The sequence below is a fragment of the Parasteatoda tepidariorum genome, chromosome 1, assembly GCF_043381705.1.
Source record: "Parasteatoda tepidariorum isolate YZ-2023 chromosome 1, CAS_Ptep_4.0, whole genome shotgun sequence".
NCBI classification, from domain to species: domain Eukaryota; kingdom Metazoa; phylum Arthropoda; class Arachnida; order Araneae; family Theridiidae; genus Parasteatoda; species Parasteatoda tepidariorum.
In genome coordinates this window covers 33,519,748-33,538,432 of record NC_092204.1, presented here as the reverse complement: position 1 = coordinate 33,538,432, position 18,685 = coordinate 33,519,748, and the positions used below count along the sequence as shown (strand labels likewise).

Here is an 18,685-nt window from a genome sequence, read left to right as displayed (position 1 = left end):
GAAAAAAATTCTCCCCTTTTTATCCAGTAACTGTTTGTGTTGGAGATTAACGGAGAATTACGAGCGCTTTCTCCTTCCGCGGTACGCTAGAGAAAAAAAATATTTAAAACAATTCTGTAAGAAAAAAATTTTGCAGAACCATTATTGCTTCTGCAGAAATTTTTTGTTTCTGAAGAAAATGTTTTTTTTTTGTTGGTAAAACAGCTTCTGTTTCTGCAGAATTTATTTTGAGAACTTTTGCTTGTGGCAAACCAAAAATTTTTATTTCCCAAATAAAAAAAATCTTTCTGCAAGAACTCAGTCGCTTTCTGCGACAATGTCGCTGTGTCGCCGTGTTTCTGCCACGGGGGACAAAGGGAAAAGAAATGCTTAAAATAACAAGAAATATTCAGTTCTTGTGATCTACCAATTGGCAAATTAGCCGTGTTTAACAAGATTATCGATGAGATGAATCAACATTTCAGAGAAATTGTTGTTCAATTTTCGTCTTCAGATCCACAATAGATGTCAGGTAAACTGTGTACCCAACATTTTTTAAAGATCTTCATAGAAAATAGTCAAGATTTCGGAAGGTCTCAAGTCCATTGGAAATCAGGCTGTCCCTAAAAAAACTCATTGCAGAAAGGCTGTTGAATCACATGTACGGACAACTGCTGTATGCCAATAAAACCATCAGCATCTATCTGAGCTCGTAAATATTGTACTAGCAATTGCTCTTCCTTCGATGGTGCAATTTCCTTGTTTTTCAGAGGTTATGTTTCATTTAGGTTATGACATACTGTACGAAAAACATTACTACTCACTGAAATACTAATATTTCTCTTGTTCAACTTATATCCTTTAAAATTAGTGTTTTTATTTCATCTAATGGAATAGTTAAAGAATATATATTGTTATTTTTATTTATGGGAATAATCTTCAAAATCAAGTCTTATCTTCTCATTCTTTGATTTAGCATTCCCTCACTGTGATCGAATGACACTTTTGTAATCTATGAAGTTAATTTATTTTCTTTCTAAAAATGTGTTAATAATTGTTTTAGTTTTCTCTTATGGGATAGTCTAAGAATATTATATTTTAACTTATTTATTATTTTAACTTATTATTATTTTAACTTATTTATATGTATTAACTTCGGAAGCAAACAATGTTTATTTTCTCATTAACTCACAATGAGAAAATGACCTTTTGTGATTCTTATGTTTTTAAAAACTAGTTAGAAAGATATTTTTGTTTCTCTTTGTTAAATTGAAAATCAATAATGAACTGACATATGTTTAAATGTATTCATTAAAATTAACATTCTAAACATATTTGTAACTAAAATGATTATTCACTCACCATGTTATCATTCTCTGTCCTTAATAATAAAAAAAAATTTTAATATTGAACCTCACTGTGTTGTTTTTCTTTTTTCCGTAATACTTCTACCATATCACAAAAAAAAAATTAGATATTTTTGACTTAATTTTTCTTGTCACTGCCATACGATCGACTATTTGTAGAATATGTTAAATTTTACACTTGTTGTTTTTGCATGTCAATCATTAGGAAATACTATATTTAAAACTGAATTGAAAAGTTCAGTCTCGTTTTAAATTAATATTTGCTTAAAAGTTACATGTATTTTATAAATTATTAACTCTGAATTTCTTTGTTGAAAATCAGTAATTGATATTTATTCTCTCTTAGGAACTTCAAAATTGGAAATTCTGATTTTTATTTCATCCTATTCTGAAAGCATTGAACATATTATTTTTTCAGGTATGTTTTATATTTAGGTAAAAGTTATTTGTTTTATATATAAGATTTTTAACATATTTTCCTGCTTTTAAATGCAAGCATTTATAATAGGACAGTTGCACACAAAAAACTATAAATAAAAAAAAAAACACTGAACGGGGTAAACTCAAAAGGAGGAAACTTGTAGCTTATAAAAGTACTGTACAACAACTGAGCAGTTCGCACGAATGCATAGTGATATACGTACGTCAAAAATTATCACTCCAGAAACCCTATGTTAAAAAATTCATTGATTTATTGGTATAAATATTTTAAAATGCATATCTTATACATTTAAGAAATGTAAAAAAAAGAAGTTTGAAAAAAACTTAGTACATAAATATATGATTTAAATATAAACCATCATATGCTAACAAAAGATCTGGTGGACACATATAACAGTGTGCTGAAAATGTGCTGTCTGACATGCCTGGGGGCTTTCAAAATTTTGATTGGGCATTAAATAAAAAGTTTTCTATAATTAAATAGCACTGCCTCTTCGCTCGCACTCCTGAATTTTTTCAAAATTTTACTTCTCCATCTTCATTCTTCGTAAAAGCCTTAAATTATAAGAATTTGTCGAGCAAAAAAACAAATCACTTTTCAAAAGTTGTCAATTAATTGAAATATTGCTCGTAATGGTTTTTTTTTTNTCAGAAATTTTCTGCAATATTTTTGTATTAAAAAAAAAAAAATGTTAAAAACTTACAAAAAATACGAAATTTTTAAAAGAATTACCCGTTACCCCCGATTTTGTTCTAAATAAATAGTGCTATTGTGAGGTTTATAAAAATGCAACTCTTTACTGCTTTGGTGAACCATCCAGAACTCACTGGAGAAAATCGGAGGTTTGGTGCGGCGAGAGTTTCTTCAAAGGAACCAGCCCTTCTATTCTCTTTTGCCCTGAATAAATGGTTCCTAATGCAGAGAGAAAAAAAGAAATTTTTTGATATTGGGTAAGACCTAAAAACCTTATGCTTGTTGAAAGGCATACACTTGCAAATGAACGCTTAAGACATCTGATAATAATGTTCCTCTTACTTCATCAACACTGTTGCAACAATTGTACTGTGCATAATATGCACAAGCTGGTGAAAGCCATTCGCAGAAAAATTTTCATCATCATAAGTTTATAGTATTACTCAATATTTAAAAAAAGAAAAACATTCGTAATTATTTTTGACTTTTAGGCATTAAGCATATAATTGACATCGTTAATTTTTATAAAAATACTAGCATTACCCTGCGTGCGTTGCAAAGCTTTCAGTCTGAATTGTATTGAAAAGAAACTGTACTGAGTGCAAAAAAAAAAAAAAAGGACCACCCTGAACTGCTTTTGAACTAATGAACGGATTTCTTAGTTACAAAATCAGACGTAAAAACGAATTTTTTCTGTATTTCTTTTCAACGGATTCTGGATTTCTGACCACCAAAATATGGTCCCAATAGATTGGTCAGGAGAGCGCTCCAAAGTTTGGACTTCTTTATGTTATTCAGGGATGAGATTTTTCCGCTTTTTTCACTTTTATCTCTTGAATTTCAGCTTTTTTATCAAAAATTCAGATTTTCTAAAAATTTCACTTTTTTTATTAAGTATTCCGCTTTTTCAGAAAATTCACCGATTTTCAAAGAGAAACAGAAAATTCAAACTACATAGCTACCAATCCTTTCTCATTTTTACTTATTTTAGCTATTTTCTCCCCTTTTACACGCAGCAGATAAGATTTTCCGAATTTTTTACCCGCCCTCCAGATAGATCCGATTTTCGTAGTTCAAACGACGCTGCTTCTGACAAGCCTTTTAGAGGTCCCAAGCCTGGAATCTGCTAATATCTCGATTCTTATTCACACGATTTTAATATCAAACATAGCTTTTCATATTTGCGTGTTGCGATTCTTATTCACGCGATTTGAATATTGTACGTTGCGATTCTTATTTACGAGATTTAAAAATCCGATATTGTGATTCGTATTTACGCCTTTTTAAAAACCTATGTAGCGATTCGTATTCACGCAAGTTTAAAATTCAATGTCTTGATTTGCTCATGCGGTTTATAATATCAAACATTGATTTTCGTATTTATACGTGATTTTAAAATAAGGCATTGGGATTCGCATTCACGCATTCTAAAAATTATGCATCATAATTCTTATTTATGCAATCTAAAAATTACGCATCATGATTCGTATTTACGCAATCTAAAAATTATGAATCGTGATTTGTATTTACGCGTTTTAAAAATTCTATATCCCAGTTTGTATTTTCTCATTTTCAAAATCGTATATCTAGTTTCATATTCATGTGATTTCAAAATCCATAATTGTTATTCATATTCACGCAATTTTAAGATCAACTATCGCGATTCTTGTAAGAAGTAAATTTTTTTTAAATTAGTTACTATAAAGGTGACTGTTTTTCTAACGACGATTATTAGTATATGTAAGTGTTACAACATCAGAGAAACTGGAAGGGAATATATTCAAAACTTACATTCTGTGCTTGCAAAGAAGAAAAAATAGGATTTGTCACAAGATGTTTGAAGATGGACTAACGACTAAATATAGCAAACATAAAAGATATAGCAAACAAAAGCAATCACTTAAAAAGGGATTTAATAAAAAAAAATTTTTGGGGAAAAAGAGTTAATTAACTCATCATCAAAATTTTATTTATAATTGCTGTTATTTATGCTATAAAATGCAAAATTCTTATCAAATAAAAAACAATTATCTAAACAGTTGCTGATTGTCATGTAATTTTTCAAACTAAAATAGCAATTTTTGTATGTTAAGGAGTTACTATATATTTCTACTTCACTGTTATTGATATGTTTCAGAGGGCTCTAGTTAGATTAGACTATAATATGAACATAATGATTCGGTCCATTGTTAAAGTTTTTTTTTTCCAATATAATTTAAAAAGTAATATTACTGATATATTTGCTATAAATCACATAACAGTATTTATTAAAAGAAATGAAATATTAATGTATATTCTCAGTAGTTTTAATTTGCTAAACCAGGTAGTTTTTCAAGTAATAATTGTCTCTTATGTGAACTGAGGAAAAATATAATTTCCAGCTTTATTTTTTCAATTGGTAATTTTTATTTTCACTAAATGTTAAGTATCAATGTAATCATTTATATAATAATAGATTAGTACACAATTGTATGTCAACACATTATTTATTACCTTAAACTGTCTGGAATTTATTATTAAAGGGTTGCGCTTGCGTAAAATTTAATATCGTGGAAATTCAGGTTTTTTGTCTTTTGGCTAATCTCATCCCTGGTTATTGTACTTGTTGCGTTTTTCGCTATACTTGGACCTTTTTGAGCGAATTGAAAAAGGTTTGTTCACAATTATAAAATTTGTTTATCCAAAGATAATTTTATACAAAAAAAAAATAACTTTTTGTAAAAAAAAATTTTTTTTATTGAAAAATGGGTGAGAAAATTTTGAGTTGTGTAGTATACAATTTTTTGTATTATTTTAAAGAGAGCAATTTTATATAGCAAATTACAAAATTTGAGCGAAATCGGTCAGGAATTGTTCCGGAGAAATTGAATTTTAATTATTTGACTGCTTTGAAGTTCGATTTCTCAGGAACTATTCAACCAACTTTGCTCAAATTTTGTATTTTACTTAATAAAATTACGTTTTTTAAAATGATGCAAAAGAAATGTTACCTTAGAATTCAAAATGTTTTCAAACCTTCCTAAATAAAATAATAAATATTTACTATAAATTATTTTTTACATGTAATTATCTGTGGATAAACAGATTTTATAATTGTGTGTAAAACAATTTCTGTTCCTGACGAAACTATTGGGAGCATATTTCCCAGATTGCAGCTATCCTCTTTATGTAGGGAGTCAGAAATCCGAATCCGTTGAAAGAAAGGTATGTTTATTTAGAGAAAGTACGTTTTTGTGTCTGATTTCTTAACTTTAAATATCGTATGCACTTATTTTTTTAGCATCTTTAAAGTCACCCCCTCGAGCCACAGATTAAGTCATAGAATGTAAAAATCCGATTTTTAGTTCAAAAGTTATTCAGAGTAGTAGCGTTGTATATCGAAATGAAAATAATTTACATCATGTTAATAGTTGAAGAAATTTTCTAGCTCTGAGTATTTAAGATTTTTTGGTTCAGTACAAAAGGAATGAGTTATGGATGTCTGATATTACTTATCAAAATGATACCTTACGAATACAAAATAATTTTGTTTTTTTTTCCTTTCTTTAAACCATGTGTTGCAGAAATAAGAAAAAAATTAGCAATATCCATACTTTATAAATACTGTAATGCAGAAGGAGGAATTAAAATTATAGAGAAATTCGTACATATTTACTCAAAGAATAAAATTGAGAATATATATGAGAGTTAATGTGTATTTAAATATTTATTACACAGTAAAAAAAAATAAACTGCATTAGTAAATATTTACTTAAAAAGAAAATCCTTCAACTCTAGTAAAAAAATGTCATAATTAAATTACATTACCTGAATTGTAATGATGAATAGATATTTTTCAGTAGACTAAATTTCTGAAAACACTCATTTGTATTAAGGCAATACTGAATAATAAAAGCCTATATCTAAATGTATACTATTTCTATCCAATCTGCGACTGACTTTAATTATGTAATTAGACGGCAATGGAGCATTATTTTTACTTAAAAATAAGTGGAATAAAATAGTATTTCCTATGAACTTTAAAATTACTGATTTCGGTAGAAAAGAAATGTTGATTCGCTATGAAGAGTTGCATAATCATTTCTTCAACTTTTTAGATTTTAGTAAGTAAACAGTTTGAAATTTTAAAAATCTTTCTTCCAACTTGTACACACTCTCAAAAACATAAATTTAATTTTCATTTAGTTTAAAACAATTTCGATTGCTTAGACCAATCAGAAAATTCCATTTCGTATTTTGCTCATCCCGCTCGAATAGTTCGTCGTAGAATGTTCTGATGTTGACAGAAACCTTCCTTGTGCTTCGAACTATCTATATGACAAATTTCATCGTTTTTGGTCTGAAGGTTTAGGAGTCTATAAAAAGACACACAAGCTGACAGACATTCATATATAGGTATAGAGAAATTTATTAAATGTTTGCATTGTAAATTGGTTCTGAACGATTTAGATTTTAGATATACTAAGAATGTCAAATATAAAGTAAAACAAGGTAAGTAAACTATTTTTCTTATCTCGATAAAGCTACTAAATTTAAAGGAATGCCTGCTATATATGCAATAATCAATATAGATTTTTTAAAAAATAAAAACACTTAAAAAATAAACCATTTTTGAACAAATTTCGTCAAAATTAGGGAGCGTTTAAGACATAATTATGCCTGGGGTTAATGTTACTTTTGGGCCCTACGCTAAATTAGCTAAATTGACCTATATTCAAAAGTATTAAAACTTTTTATGAAATTCAATTTCAGAATTTTTTAATTTTTTCCAAAATAACTCAAATTAAGATACAAAATACTATCTAGTATAAATGCCAGTAAAAAAATCATGTATGGAATTATAAAATATTTAGTAATAGTAAAAGCTATAAAACATGCAAATATTAAAAATCAAAAGAAATCTGAATTTTCCATTTTTACTTAACATCTTAAACTAAAAGTCTAAACATCCATTTTTACTAAACATACCAATCAAAGAACCCCGTTAAACTTAACGTGTTTTGTTGATGGTTACAAAAAATTAGCACCAGTATTTTAAATAAAGGAATGTAACACAAAATTAAGAAGTTGTGTGAAGGGTAGAAGTTTAAAAAAGGCTACAGAAGTATAAAAGACAAATGAATAAAAAAAAATTCTATTTACTGAATTTTTCAATCAAAATGCACAATACGTTTTTAATGATTCTAAAAAAAGATTTTTAATTTGAAAGTATCTAATAAATTTTTAGAAAATTACTAAAATCAATTGTTTTTTAATAAACTTAAAAATCCCTTGTGAGGCGCTAAAAATAAGGGGGTTGGGGCTACAGAAGAAAGATGAGTACTTGAAAAGGTGAGAGCTCTTAAAATGAAACAGGGAAAAGCGGTCTTTAAGATAAACATCAAAATATGTCTTGCTTTAAAAAAAATAGCAAATAGATAGGATAATTAATGACAATTCAATACAACAATTTTAATGACCTTTAGCTAATTAAAGGTTGTTTTATAGAATAAAATATATTCAAAAATTAAAAAAAAGGGATCAGGGACAATTTGAACTTTCCCTTTCATAAATGAAGTCATTTTCTCTCTCCCCCCCCCCCCATTTTATTTGAAGAATTAGCAGCACAAACAGTGACTTAAATAGACTTATATAAGCCCCCATACAAGATTTTAAAATGCGCCCTACCATAGATTTAACACAATTTTTTTAATTACGTTATTTTAAATATTAAAATTCATTCAAAACTAATACTTTTCGAAATAAATAAATATTCTTTTCATCAGATATTAGCTTTATCGAAAAAAAATATAAAGATTGGAAAAAAGAGATTGTTTTTATCACGTTACTTAACACGAAAGTGCATTTTAAAATAAATGAACGGAAATGTTCTTGAATGAAAATAAAAAGTGTAAAAATATTTTATTGAGCAACATAAATGTACATTAAATATTTGAATTGAAGAAACTGTACGGGGTTTGAAATGATTTAAAATAAAACAATTGCATTATCGCTCAAAATAAGACTCAACATTTAGTTGGTATTCAGTTCAGTGTATTTTTAACTTAAGAACATTTATATTTAGTGAATTATGAGGAATTTTATGAATGTTAAACCTTAATATAGTTTTTTAAATTATTTTTTAAGCTATGAAAAATTAGAAACAAAGTTCAAGAACAGTAAGCAGTTTTAAAATCCACTTTCAAATTTCACATTTGTGTTAAAATATCGAAATTTAAAAAAAAAATTACTTCAAAGGGGATGATTAAAATGCCTGATTTTAAAATCGCGAGTCGTTATAGCACCGGTTTAAAAATATCAAAGTTTTCAAAACCTCGTGGAAAGTGTAATTCTAATTGTTGAAAGAACGATAAAAAAAATCTCATAGATTTTTGATGAAATCAGCGCAAATAAAGTACACATTGAAATGTATGTTTCGATTGTCGCATATATTTATTAAAAATATCGGGAAATTTGAAACTCATGTGAAAATACGTATTGCTCCCCAAAAAATATAGAAAAATAGCTTGGATTTATGATATAATTGACACAAATATAACACAATCGAAAAGTCGCATAGCTACGAAATGGACACAAAGAGCTTCAAAAGTGATTACTAAAATTCGAAATTCATGCATTATAATTTAGTCGTATTAAAAGTACTGGTAAAGTATTTTTTTAAAAAAATGTGAAAATTCGTAGTGATAACCACCGAAAAATACGATGGAATAACTATATTGATTTTGCTAGGCGCTTCCAAAATTTAAAGCATAATTCAAACTTCTTTTTTTTTTCCAAAATAAAATAGAAAAATTATAGTTTTTTATTATTGTTATGATGCTCAGATGCTGCCGCTGGCCGCACATCAAGAGCGGGCGGGTTGTAGGTTGTGCACTCCTCCCTTAGTCGGGGTGCTATTTACGCCGCTGAGCACAGATAAGCAGTTTAAAATAACTTTTAAAAACAAGCTTCAAAATCCAAAAGTATGTAAGAATAGTTAAATGCATGTTATGGGAAATAAATTTCGATCCATTTTATTCTAGAATTCATTTTTAATTATGTAACATTAATTATGCATGTTAGTGGCTGTGCTCTGGGGCACATGCCCCTCTCTAGCAACGCCACTGAATTTAAGGCAATATAAACTATATTGTTTATGAAGAGTACAATATTTAAGGTAAAGTAAAGAAAACACTGTTTTTTAACTTATAACATCATTTAAAACAACTTAACGACAATCAACTTATTATAAATTAGCTATATAGATAAATATTGTGAAATACTGATATTGCTCAGCACTCACGGTTGTAGGGCTTAGTCATAATGGCACCTTTTAGTGGGAAGCATGGGGGCTACTGTTCCACCTGGAAATTATAAAGCAGCCAGTATTATAATAGTACCTGGGTTCAAGCTAGATTTTATTTTTAAGGCCCATTTTTGTGAAAAATGGAAATAAATTTTCTGAAAATTTCTTAATAAAATTTTTAATCACTTTTTTTTGTTAGCTTTCGTGTTTTTTGCATCGTTTTTCAGCCGCTTCACTTGGTTTTTCATAATAATTCCTATATATTTAATGCGTACTTTTGCGACATTCGAATTTGAGCCATCGGTTTTTTTGAGACGTTCAATTCTTGACGATTCTATCATAGATTTACGTCGTTTGATGATAGTTTATCAGTAGTTATTTATTATTTTTTCGACTTTTTTTCATGTGGTTTTTCAATTTTCGATATTTTTAATACAATGTTATTACATTGTGCAAATTTGAGTTACGAATTATCACTCACTGCCGCTTCGATTCGTTATCAGTGCGTGATTCATCGTGAAGCTTGAACAGCCCTTGCTTAGGGCCCACTTATTTCTATAGCCCCCCAAAATGTTATAAATACATTCTTTATGTTTTTTTTTATTATACTTTTATTAGAAAAGCGAGTTAACAACAAATGAAATAGATATAAGTTCAAATTTACTAATATATAGTAACATACTTATGCTATAAATAATTTAAAAACATTTCATTAAATTTTGTTCAGTTAAATTTTGTTTAAAGTAACGACCTTCGCATTTCTAGATCAGGCCCTGTTCGTTACTATTCAATCTTAATGTGATGTTTAGTGATAGTTTTTTTTCTTCCAGTTATTTATCATTTTTCGGACCTTTTCACATGGTTTGTCAAATTCTGATATTTTTTATAGGGAGTTATAACGACGTTTGAGTTATCATTCTTTGATGCGTTCGATTCATGATAATTTCAGCGTAACTTCACGTTGTTGGATGATTATTTTTGTCTGTCTTTCACCAATTTTATGGCCTTTTTCACGCGGATTTCCTATTTCCGATATTTTGTGCGATCATTTTTACTAAGTAAAATTTCGTGAAAGGGCCATTTGAATGAACCGTTTTTACAAATAAAAATTTTGTTACTAAGAACGTGAGAGTTTTTTAAAACGTGAATTTTGTTATGGGGCTATTTTTTAGAATTTGAATGTTGTGAAGAATGCCACAAAATGGCCCCCCTTTTCTACCTGGATTAACCCCTCATATCTGTCCCAAAACTGTTAATATGCGTTTTTTTAATATTTTGTTTTTATTTCACTTTATTTTATTACATTTAAATATAATAGATAGTTACATAATTTGCGCTTTCCTTTTTTTCCCTGTATATTTTTGTCATCTTGTTTTAACTCCCAATTATGTTTATATATCTAATTTATTTTTAATTTTTTTTTAAGAAAGAAAAATAAGCTGTGCTTTTTGTTCCTTTTTTTTACATTCTGTTCTAGTTTTCTGTTTTTGTCTAATTTACTCTTTATTATACTCCTTGTAGGTGAGATTTGAAGAGGATAAAGCTTACTTTTTGTATCATTGATAATTTTGCTTTCTATTGGGTTTTCCTATTTATTTTAACATTAATATTATACATTACCTAGTCAAATTTTCAGAATACTTACTCTTGTTTTGAACATTTTTATTTTGTAAAGATAAAAATTTGAATAAATTTTTTACTGTTTTTCTCTCTGTAATGTTTATGTTTCGATTTCTTCTTCATGATAAAGGATCAAATCTTTTTATTGGCTTTTTCTAAAATATTTGCTTGATTTTTTTTTAATTTAATCAATATTTAAAAAAAAAAAATAGAAATAGGAAAAAATATTCACCACTAAAAAGGAAATCCTATCCAGTTCTCATATTTTATTTTAAAAATAATTTATTTAATTGATTTAGATTTTAATTATCATTGAATTCAAGGAATACTTATATATTTATTAGTTTCTTTTGTGAGAGGACTTAGTATTTTTATTAAGACTTTTTTTTTTTGAACTAGTATCTGTTATGCAGAGTATCTGCTTATAGCAGATATACTAATAAATTTATTAATAATTAAATGTTAGCAATTATTACTATCAAATCTAGAAGAAGCTCACAGGGATGCTACGCCTGCGCCATTTGCGACAAACTGAGACAAANCTGAGCCAAAAAGAGATTTTAACTGAGACGAAATGCAATTTCTGGTGAGACAATTTGATATTTTGCGAGTAGCATCCCTGAGCTCAGATAAACTAGATTTATTTTTCATTTAATTGGCATTACATATAAATATTAATAGCAAGTGAATATTTCTTAATAATAATGAGTTATTGATTCATTAATAAAGTAAGATTATTTTTTATAATTTCATCGCTTAGGGCCAGGATAGCCTGGTTGGTAGGGCACTGGGCCTATGTCCAAGAGTTTGTGGGTTCGATTCCAGGCCAGCCGAAGACTCCCCTTGTAGTAAATGGTGACTGATGCACATTAAATCTGTCGAGTCGCAAATTCCTCCATGTTCCCATAACAAATCAATACCTCTGGGGGTACTGATCCAAGAGTTTCCTTGTCTTCTGGATTAGTTGAAAATTACAAGGCTACGGAGTTGAACATTAGTAGTTGTAAACTCAAAATCGTGTCGGCTGTTCAACAATGGATATAAAATAAAATAAAATTTCATTGCTTGAGCTGTAATGGCTCAGGGATAGAGCGTTCGCCTTCCAATGAGGGGAATTGGGTTGGAATCCCAGTGATGTCTTGTCGATACGAATTCTGCATCTGGCTTGCACCAACCACAGTGTTGACTTGAAATATCCTCAGTGGTAGACAGATCATGTGTTAGAGTCCCCTTGCCATCAGGCTAACCGTCGGAGGTTCTCTTGGCCTCTCTGTGTAACGCAAATGCGGGTTAATTCCATCAAAAAGTCCTTCATGAAGGCAAATTTCTCCCAATACTTGTTCCAGAAGTTTCCTTGTCTTCTGGATTGGGTTCAAAATTACTAGGCTATGGAGTTGAACATCAGTAGACGTAAACCCAAAATTGGGTAGGCTGTTCAGTGGCGGTAATGGGCGGTCAGTGGATAAAATTTCATCTCTTCAGTATTTTTGAATATATGTAAGGAAATAGCATTTTATTTTAATTTGCATAAAACTTGAGATATCCTTTTTTTTTTTTAATTCCCTCTTGTTCATTTTTGCCTCATGCGGGTGCAATGTATGAAACTAATCAGTGATATGAAATTATACTGATATACAAAATTAAACAGGGATTTTTCATCAGAATTTTCTGTAACTGACAACAAAATTTATAGTTACTTAAAACAAAAATTATAGTTTTCAATAGAATGTATAAATTACAGATATTAATTTTTATTCATTGCTGTATATTTTGACCATGGCACAGTCACAACATACTGTGATGTTAGACTGGAATGTTTTAAAAATATATCTGGAAAAGTTGGAGAATTTTATTTTTCTATTTTGAGTAGCAACCCTGTCTTAACTACTGTTGGCCATATTTCTGGTATTTTATTTCATTAAGTGTTCTTACCAGAAACATGATTTGCTTTATTTTCAGTTGCAAGTGTTATAAGAAATATTAAAATAATTGTTCTGTTTTTATTTTCATTTTAACATTTTCATTTATTTTTAGTTTTAATTTTTCTCATTTTAATTTCAGTATGAGTAATGAAGATCTTCATTTAGAGTTTGTTTGGCTCCCAAGAGTGGAGGAACTAAACGAAATATGTGACCATCTAAAAATTATGCAGCATGAAGACGATTTCAAACCTTTTGGATCTATATTTAAATTTAAATCATTTTTATCAAAACATTGTGGTTTTCCACTATATGTTTCTGATTGCAAGCCTAGAATTGAATTTGATTTGTCCTTAAAAAATGCTCTTGATGAAACTAAAGCCAAGAATGATTTGTTTTATGCTGAGTTTTTGTATGTTGTCAATTGTTCAATTAAATTTGAAAAAGGTTTAGATCATGATTATAACCGCTTTCTTAATTTTTTTTGCTCTATTAAAAATTTTCAGTTTGATTTGTGGTTGAAACCTCTGCCATCTTTATTATCTGATTGTAAAATTAATACCAGTGAGGAAACATTTGAGTTGACTAAATTCTCTCTTGGTAATTTTGTGAGCCTAAACACATTTGTTGAACATTTTGATAGCAAAACATCTCTGCAGAAATTTGATTACAAAATTACTCAAGCTAAGCTGCAGTTTTTACATGATTACAGAAAATTAATTTTATATTTTGTTGTTGGCAAAAATATAAAAAACGTGAAAAAAAGAAATGCTACTACTCACCGCTTTCATAAAATAGAAATTCCCTATGGTGCTCTTTATTCCATGATTATTTCTAAAAGTGAAACACTCACTATATACTTACGAATGATTCAGTCTCCTCTGCTGTATGGGATTCAACAAAGCAATGATGAATCAGACGATTATATTGAGTTTCCTGACATCAGAGCTGGCACACCTTGGTTTAGAGTAGTTGATTTTTTTGAAGGAAATACGCAAATTAGAAAGGAATTTAGTATGAACACAGTACTCAAAATTGATTTTGAACATAAAGCTTTGGACTATAATTTTTTGTTTAAGTTATTCATTCATTGCAAAAATATTCAAATATATTTTGCTCCAGTAACTGTTAGGGAGAATTTTTCTCAACATTTGAATATTTCATTTCCTTTGGATAATTTTGATTGTTTCTATGCTTTACATTGTTTATTAACATATAGCTTTGAAATTTTGGATCAGTTGATTGTGCGAAATGAAGTTGATGAACTCAAGTCGTTTTTGAACCAAAAAAGTGAGGAAGATTCAGCTGCTCTTTGTGAGGCTCTGTACATTATTTATGACGCTATTATACAAGGTAATGTTTTCATATTCTTACATTGTTTGAAAGATCTTTTCCGGAGATTACATGGAAGATCTTCATTGTTAGTTACCAATGAGCTCCCTGAAGATGAAAAGGTTAAAGAGAAAAAACTGAGTAAATCACTTTTAATCAAGCGTGTTATAGCCACTCCCACACATTTCCGCTTGATGCCCCCTGTTCCAACTTTGAAAAGCCGAGCATTAAGAGATTGTGATCCAAAATACTCTCTTCGACTTTCAATTAGAGATGTAGATTTAGATATGATAAATTGGTCTTTAAGAAAAGGTTTTTTTCCTGATATGGATAGGAAATTAATGGAATTTTTTTCCAAATATTTTAAGACACCTTTACTTCAAGGAATCAAAATAGGAAAAAGAAATTATAAGTATATAGGAAATTCAACTAGTCAATTGAAAGCTCATGGAATGTGGTTTTATGCTAAAGATAAGAATAATTTAACTGCTGATAAGTTAAGGAAAAAATTTGGAGAGTTAGAAAAAATTAAAAAGGTACCCAAGTATATGGCACGGTTGGGTCAAACGTTTTCCCAATCTATGGGTAACATTCAAGTTCCTCAAGACTGGACGAATGTTAAAGATCCTGAAAAAGATATTGAGAAAGGTATAAAAGAATATTTAATTCTAGAAGATGAAAACACTGATGCAGATGATAAACCACCTGAAAAGTTTTTAAAGGAGGTCGTACCTGATGATGCTGTTGAAAAAAAAATCATTGAACCTGGAGAGCCTTATACTTTTTCTGATGGTATTGGTAGAATATCATTGGAACTTGCTGAAGAGGTAAGTTTAAGTATTCTTTAATGCTCTCTACCATTAATAACCTCAAACTTATTTTTTTAAAAAAAGATTTCTAGATCTTCTGTGATTAAATGTTTTTACTTTATGCCTATGATATGAATGAGTTTTTTTACATGATATTTTTTGCATTTCATTTTTTAAAAAAAGAAAACAAATTTGCAGATGCTTAGGTAACCTGAAGTGGTTTTACTTAGCGATACAAGGAGAAGTAAACAGAAATAGTTATACTAAAGTATTTACCTAACAGTTGACAATGAAGATAAAATCTACTTAATGAAAGCTTATCCAAAAATTAACACGTTTAAAAAATTTACGGAGTACATAAGAAAGAGTGATCATCATCCTGTGAACGGGAAAGTTTCTCGCAGAAGCTGAAGTGCTACAATGTCGGTTAAAGTTAAATGCTTGTTACAAATTTTAATAAAAGAAATAAATTTTCCCAAGGGCATAGAGACTTCTGAGCTAGAAAACATGGGAAGGAAGGCATGAAGCAGATTATGGCTGCTACCAAAATTTTTTTGGCATATTTTGGTGTCCCATATATTTAAAAGAAGTGTGTACTCATTTCTTTATGTACCCATTGAGAGAAATTAATATTTGTACATTTTTTTAAATTTTTTTTTAACATTTATACTTTTCTTTGAGTTTTATTTATCATGAAAAATTTTTTACAACTAAAATCACCTCAAGGATACCATATTGTTTTAAATGTAAGGGTGTCCCTGCAATTTTTAATAATTAAGAGTCATAACTTTCTGATGGCAAATAGCATAATTGAAGTCATCATTTTATCATAGCTTGAAATAATGAGGTGTATCACATTAATTTTAATGTAACATGTTGACAGGCAATGTGTAAAACTAATTAATAAGTGATGTAGTATTTAAAATCCAAAAATAATTTTTAAATTTAAATTACTTGCAGCTAAAGTTGAAAAGTTTCAAAATATTATAATTGTTCTTGTAGCAGAATTTATGAATTAACAAAAGCACTATATTCTTAAATCATAATTTTTCTGTAATCGCAATGCAATTAGGCGGAGATTATTATTTTCAAAAAATCATCTTCATCTAACATAATAGTAACAAAATTTGAAAATATAATGTATTTAAAAATTATATCTAAAATTTTTTGTTTAAGTTTAATTTGAATTTGAATTTTATACAATGATGCTTACTAAGAAATTAAATGAATCCTAATATCAAATAACATGAGCTTTTTTCTTTAATTTTTGTTCTGCCTGATGTTTTCTTATTTCAGCTTTGAAATTTTTGTTAGAAAAAAGTTTAGAAGCGTTTTAAAAAGAATGCAAAGCAATTTTTATTATATATATATATATGTAATTCTGATTTTAAAAAAATCTGCTAATGCTACACTAATCTGAACACTTGATTGCCATGCTGGAGAAGTACCATCAGTATAACTATTAAAGTAAAAATATTTTATGCCGAATGAAAATCAAGTTTTGTAATAGAAGACTATATTAATCACTCTAAATGCTAGACCTAATAACAATTAATGTATTTTCTTTTTCAAAAAAATAGTGCGAAAGAAAATTACCATGACATCTCAAAACCAAAAAGCATTTATTTTTCAAAAAAGTTCCTGATTGCCTAGTGAAACCATTGCGCTATTAAAAGAAAAAAGCTTTTCAGAGAAAAAAAATTTATTTAAGAACCCTTAATTTTAATTTTAAAATACCAAATGTAAGGTAATGTAAATGTTATTAATGTAAAAAATCCCCAACTTTGTTGAACAACTTAAATCTATGTGACTTAAATTTTTCAAGCACTTTATCAAAAATTGTTTGAACGTATACTGGTTTTTTAATATCACGAATGGTTATTGATCATAGATGTTCTGAGAAAACATGTTTAATAATGTTCATTTCAATTTGCTGTCAAATAAATGAAATAATTTTAAAGCATTGATTATCCTTTGATGTCTGAAATTTCTTGATAAATTCATACAATTCCAATATGTAATTTTTGTGAAATACTTACATATTCTTAAGTCAAATATAGCAGTTAAATACATTTATAAAAGTTTTTATTATATGAGGGTCATGAGTGTCCAATTTTTGAGGAGGGTGAATTTAAAATATAGTCGCTCAAAGAAAAAAATTTATTAAATCTGCTAAGAATTGGTAAAAAGATTAATCTCTATCTGGATTTTAACTTTAATTTAAATTGATAATGATTGGTGAAAATTTTATATATTTGTATAAAATATTGAGGCAGACTTTTAGAAAACTTCAATAATTAAAAGGGACCTATACCCATTGCTTCTCCACCAGCCAAGGCCATGTCTTATTATGCCGCTTATTCAGAAATAGCGAATTAATTTTGAGATGTAATTAATTATGTATTATGTACTATATTGTTTTAGATTTACAACGAATTCAAATTGGAAGATGTTAAACCATGTGCAATGCAAATACGTTATGCTGGCTGTAAAGGAATGTTAGTTGTTGATCCCAAGCTAAAAGGAAAGAAAATTATGTTTAGAAAAAGCATGAAAAAATTTGAATCTGATCATGATTCATTAGAAATTTTAAAATTTAGTGAGAAACGTAAGTTAAAATATAAAATACATTTTGTTTAGTTTATGATTTAGCATTATTGGTCATTTAAAGTATTCTTTGTACACAAAACTTTTTACTAATAAATGTTAATTTATTTTTGATTCTTTCTTTTTTTTTACAGTATAGTTATGGTTATAATCAATTCTATGATTTTGTTATTTTCCCATTTCTGTAAACTACTCTGATTTAAAATAGTGAACTAATAAATAATCTTAAGTTGTGATACATTTGGTGAAATAATTTCAGTCTTTTCTTTCTTAATTTTTCAAAACGTGTCAGCATATAAGGCTTCTATCCTGGTGCTCCAACTCTTATGTGTTTCCATGGCCTCAACTTTACCTGAATGTTCTGTCTTAAGTTTAATTATGAATAGTGACAAATTAAAACTATTTTATGTTTATTTTATGCATGCCTCTTATCAATTAAACTGTTTGTTATTGAGTAAACAACATAATTCTTTATTATAACGTGTTATAACTTTTGAATGTATATTATTTGTTAAACTTAATCTTAATCATTTCTAGCGTCCTATAAATTGTCTCTAATTGTTCCAAATTTAAAATTGTATTAAGTATAGAAATGTTTTTTAGAAATTAAAATCTGTTTTACATTTGTTGAT

The 18,685-nt window shown here is 28.3% G+C and overlaps 1 protein-coding gene across 5 annotated transcripts in view; it reads left to right on the top strand.

Annotated features, from left to right (window-relative positions):
- Nucleotides 1-18,685, top strand: part of LOC107442665 (uncharacterized) — a 40,820-nt gene that overhangs the window by 8,189 nt on the left and 13,946 nt on the right. For all 5 annotated transcript variants that reach the window (XM_016056289.3, XM_016056288.4, XM_071178527.1 and 2 more), the window contains 3 exons: nt 1,693-1,764; nt 13,448-15,464; nt 17,871-18,054. In XM_016056289.3, the coding sequence (XP_015911775.2) occupies nt 13,449-15,464; nt 17,871-18,054 (2,200 nt within the window). In that variant the 5' untranslated portion in view covers nt 1,693-1,764; nt 13,448. The remainder of the gene's footprint in view (nt 1-1,692; nt 1,765-13,447; nt 15,465-17,870; nt 18,055-18,685) is intronic.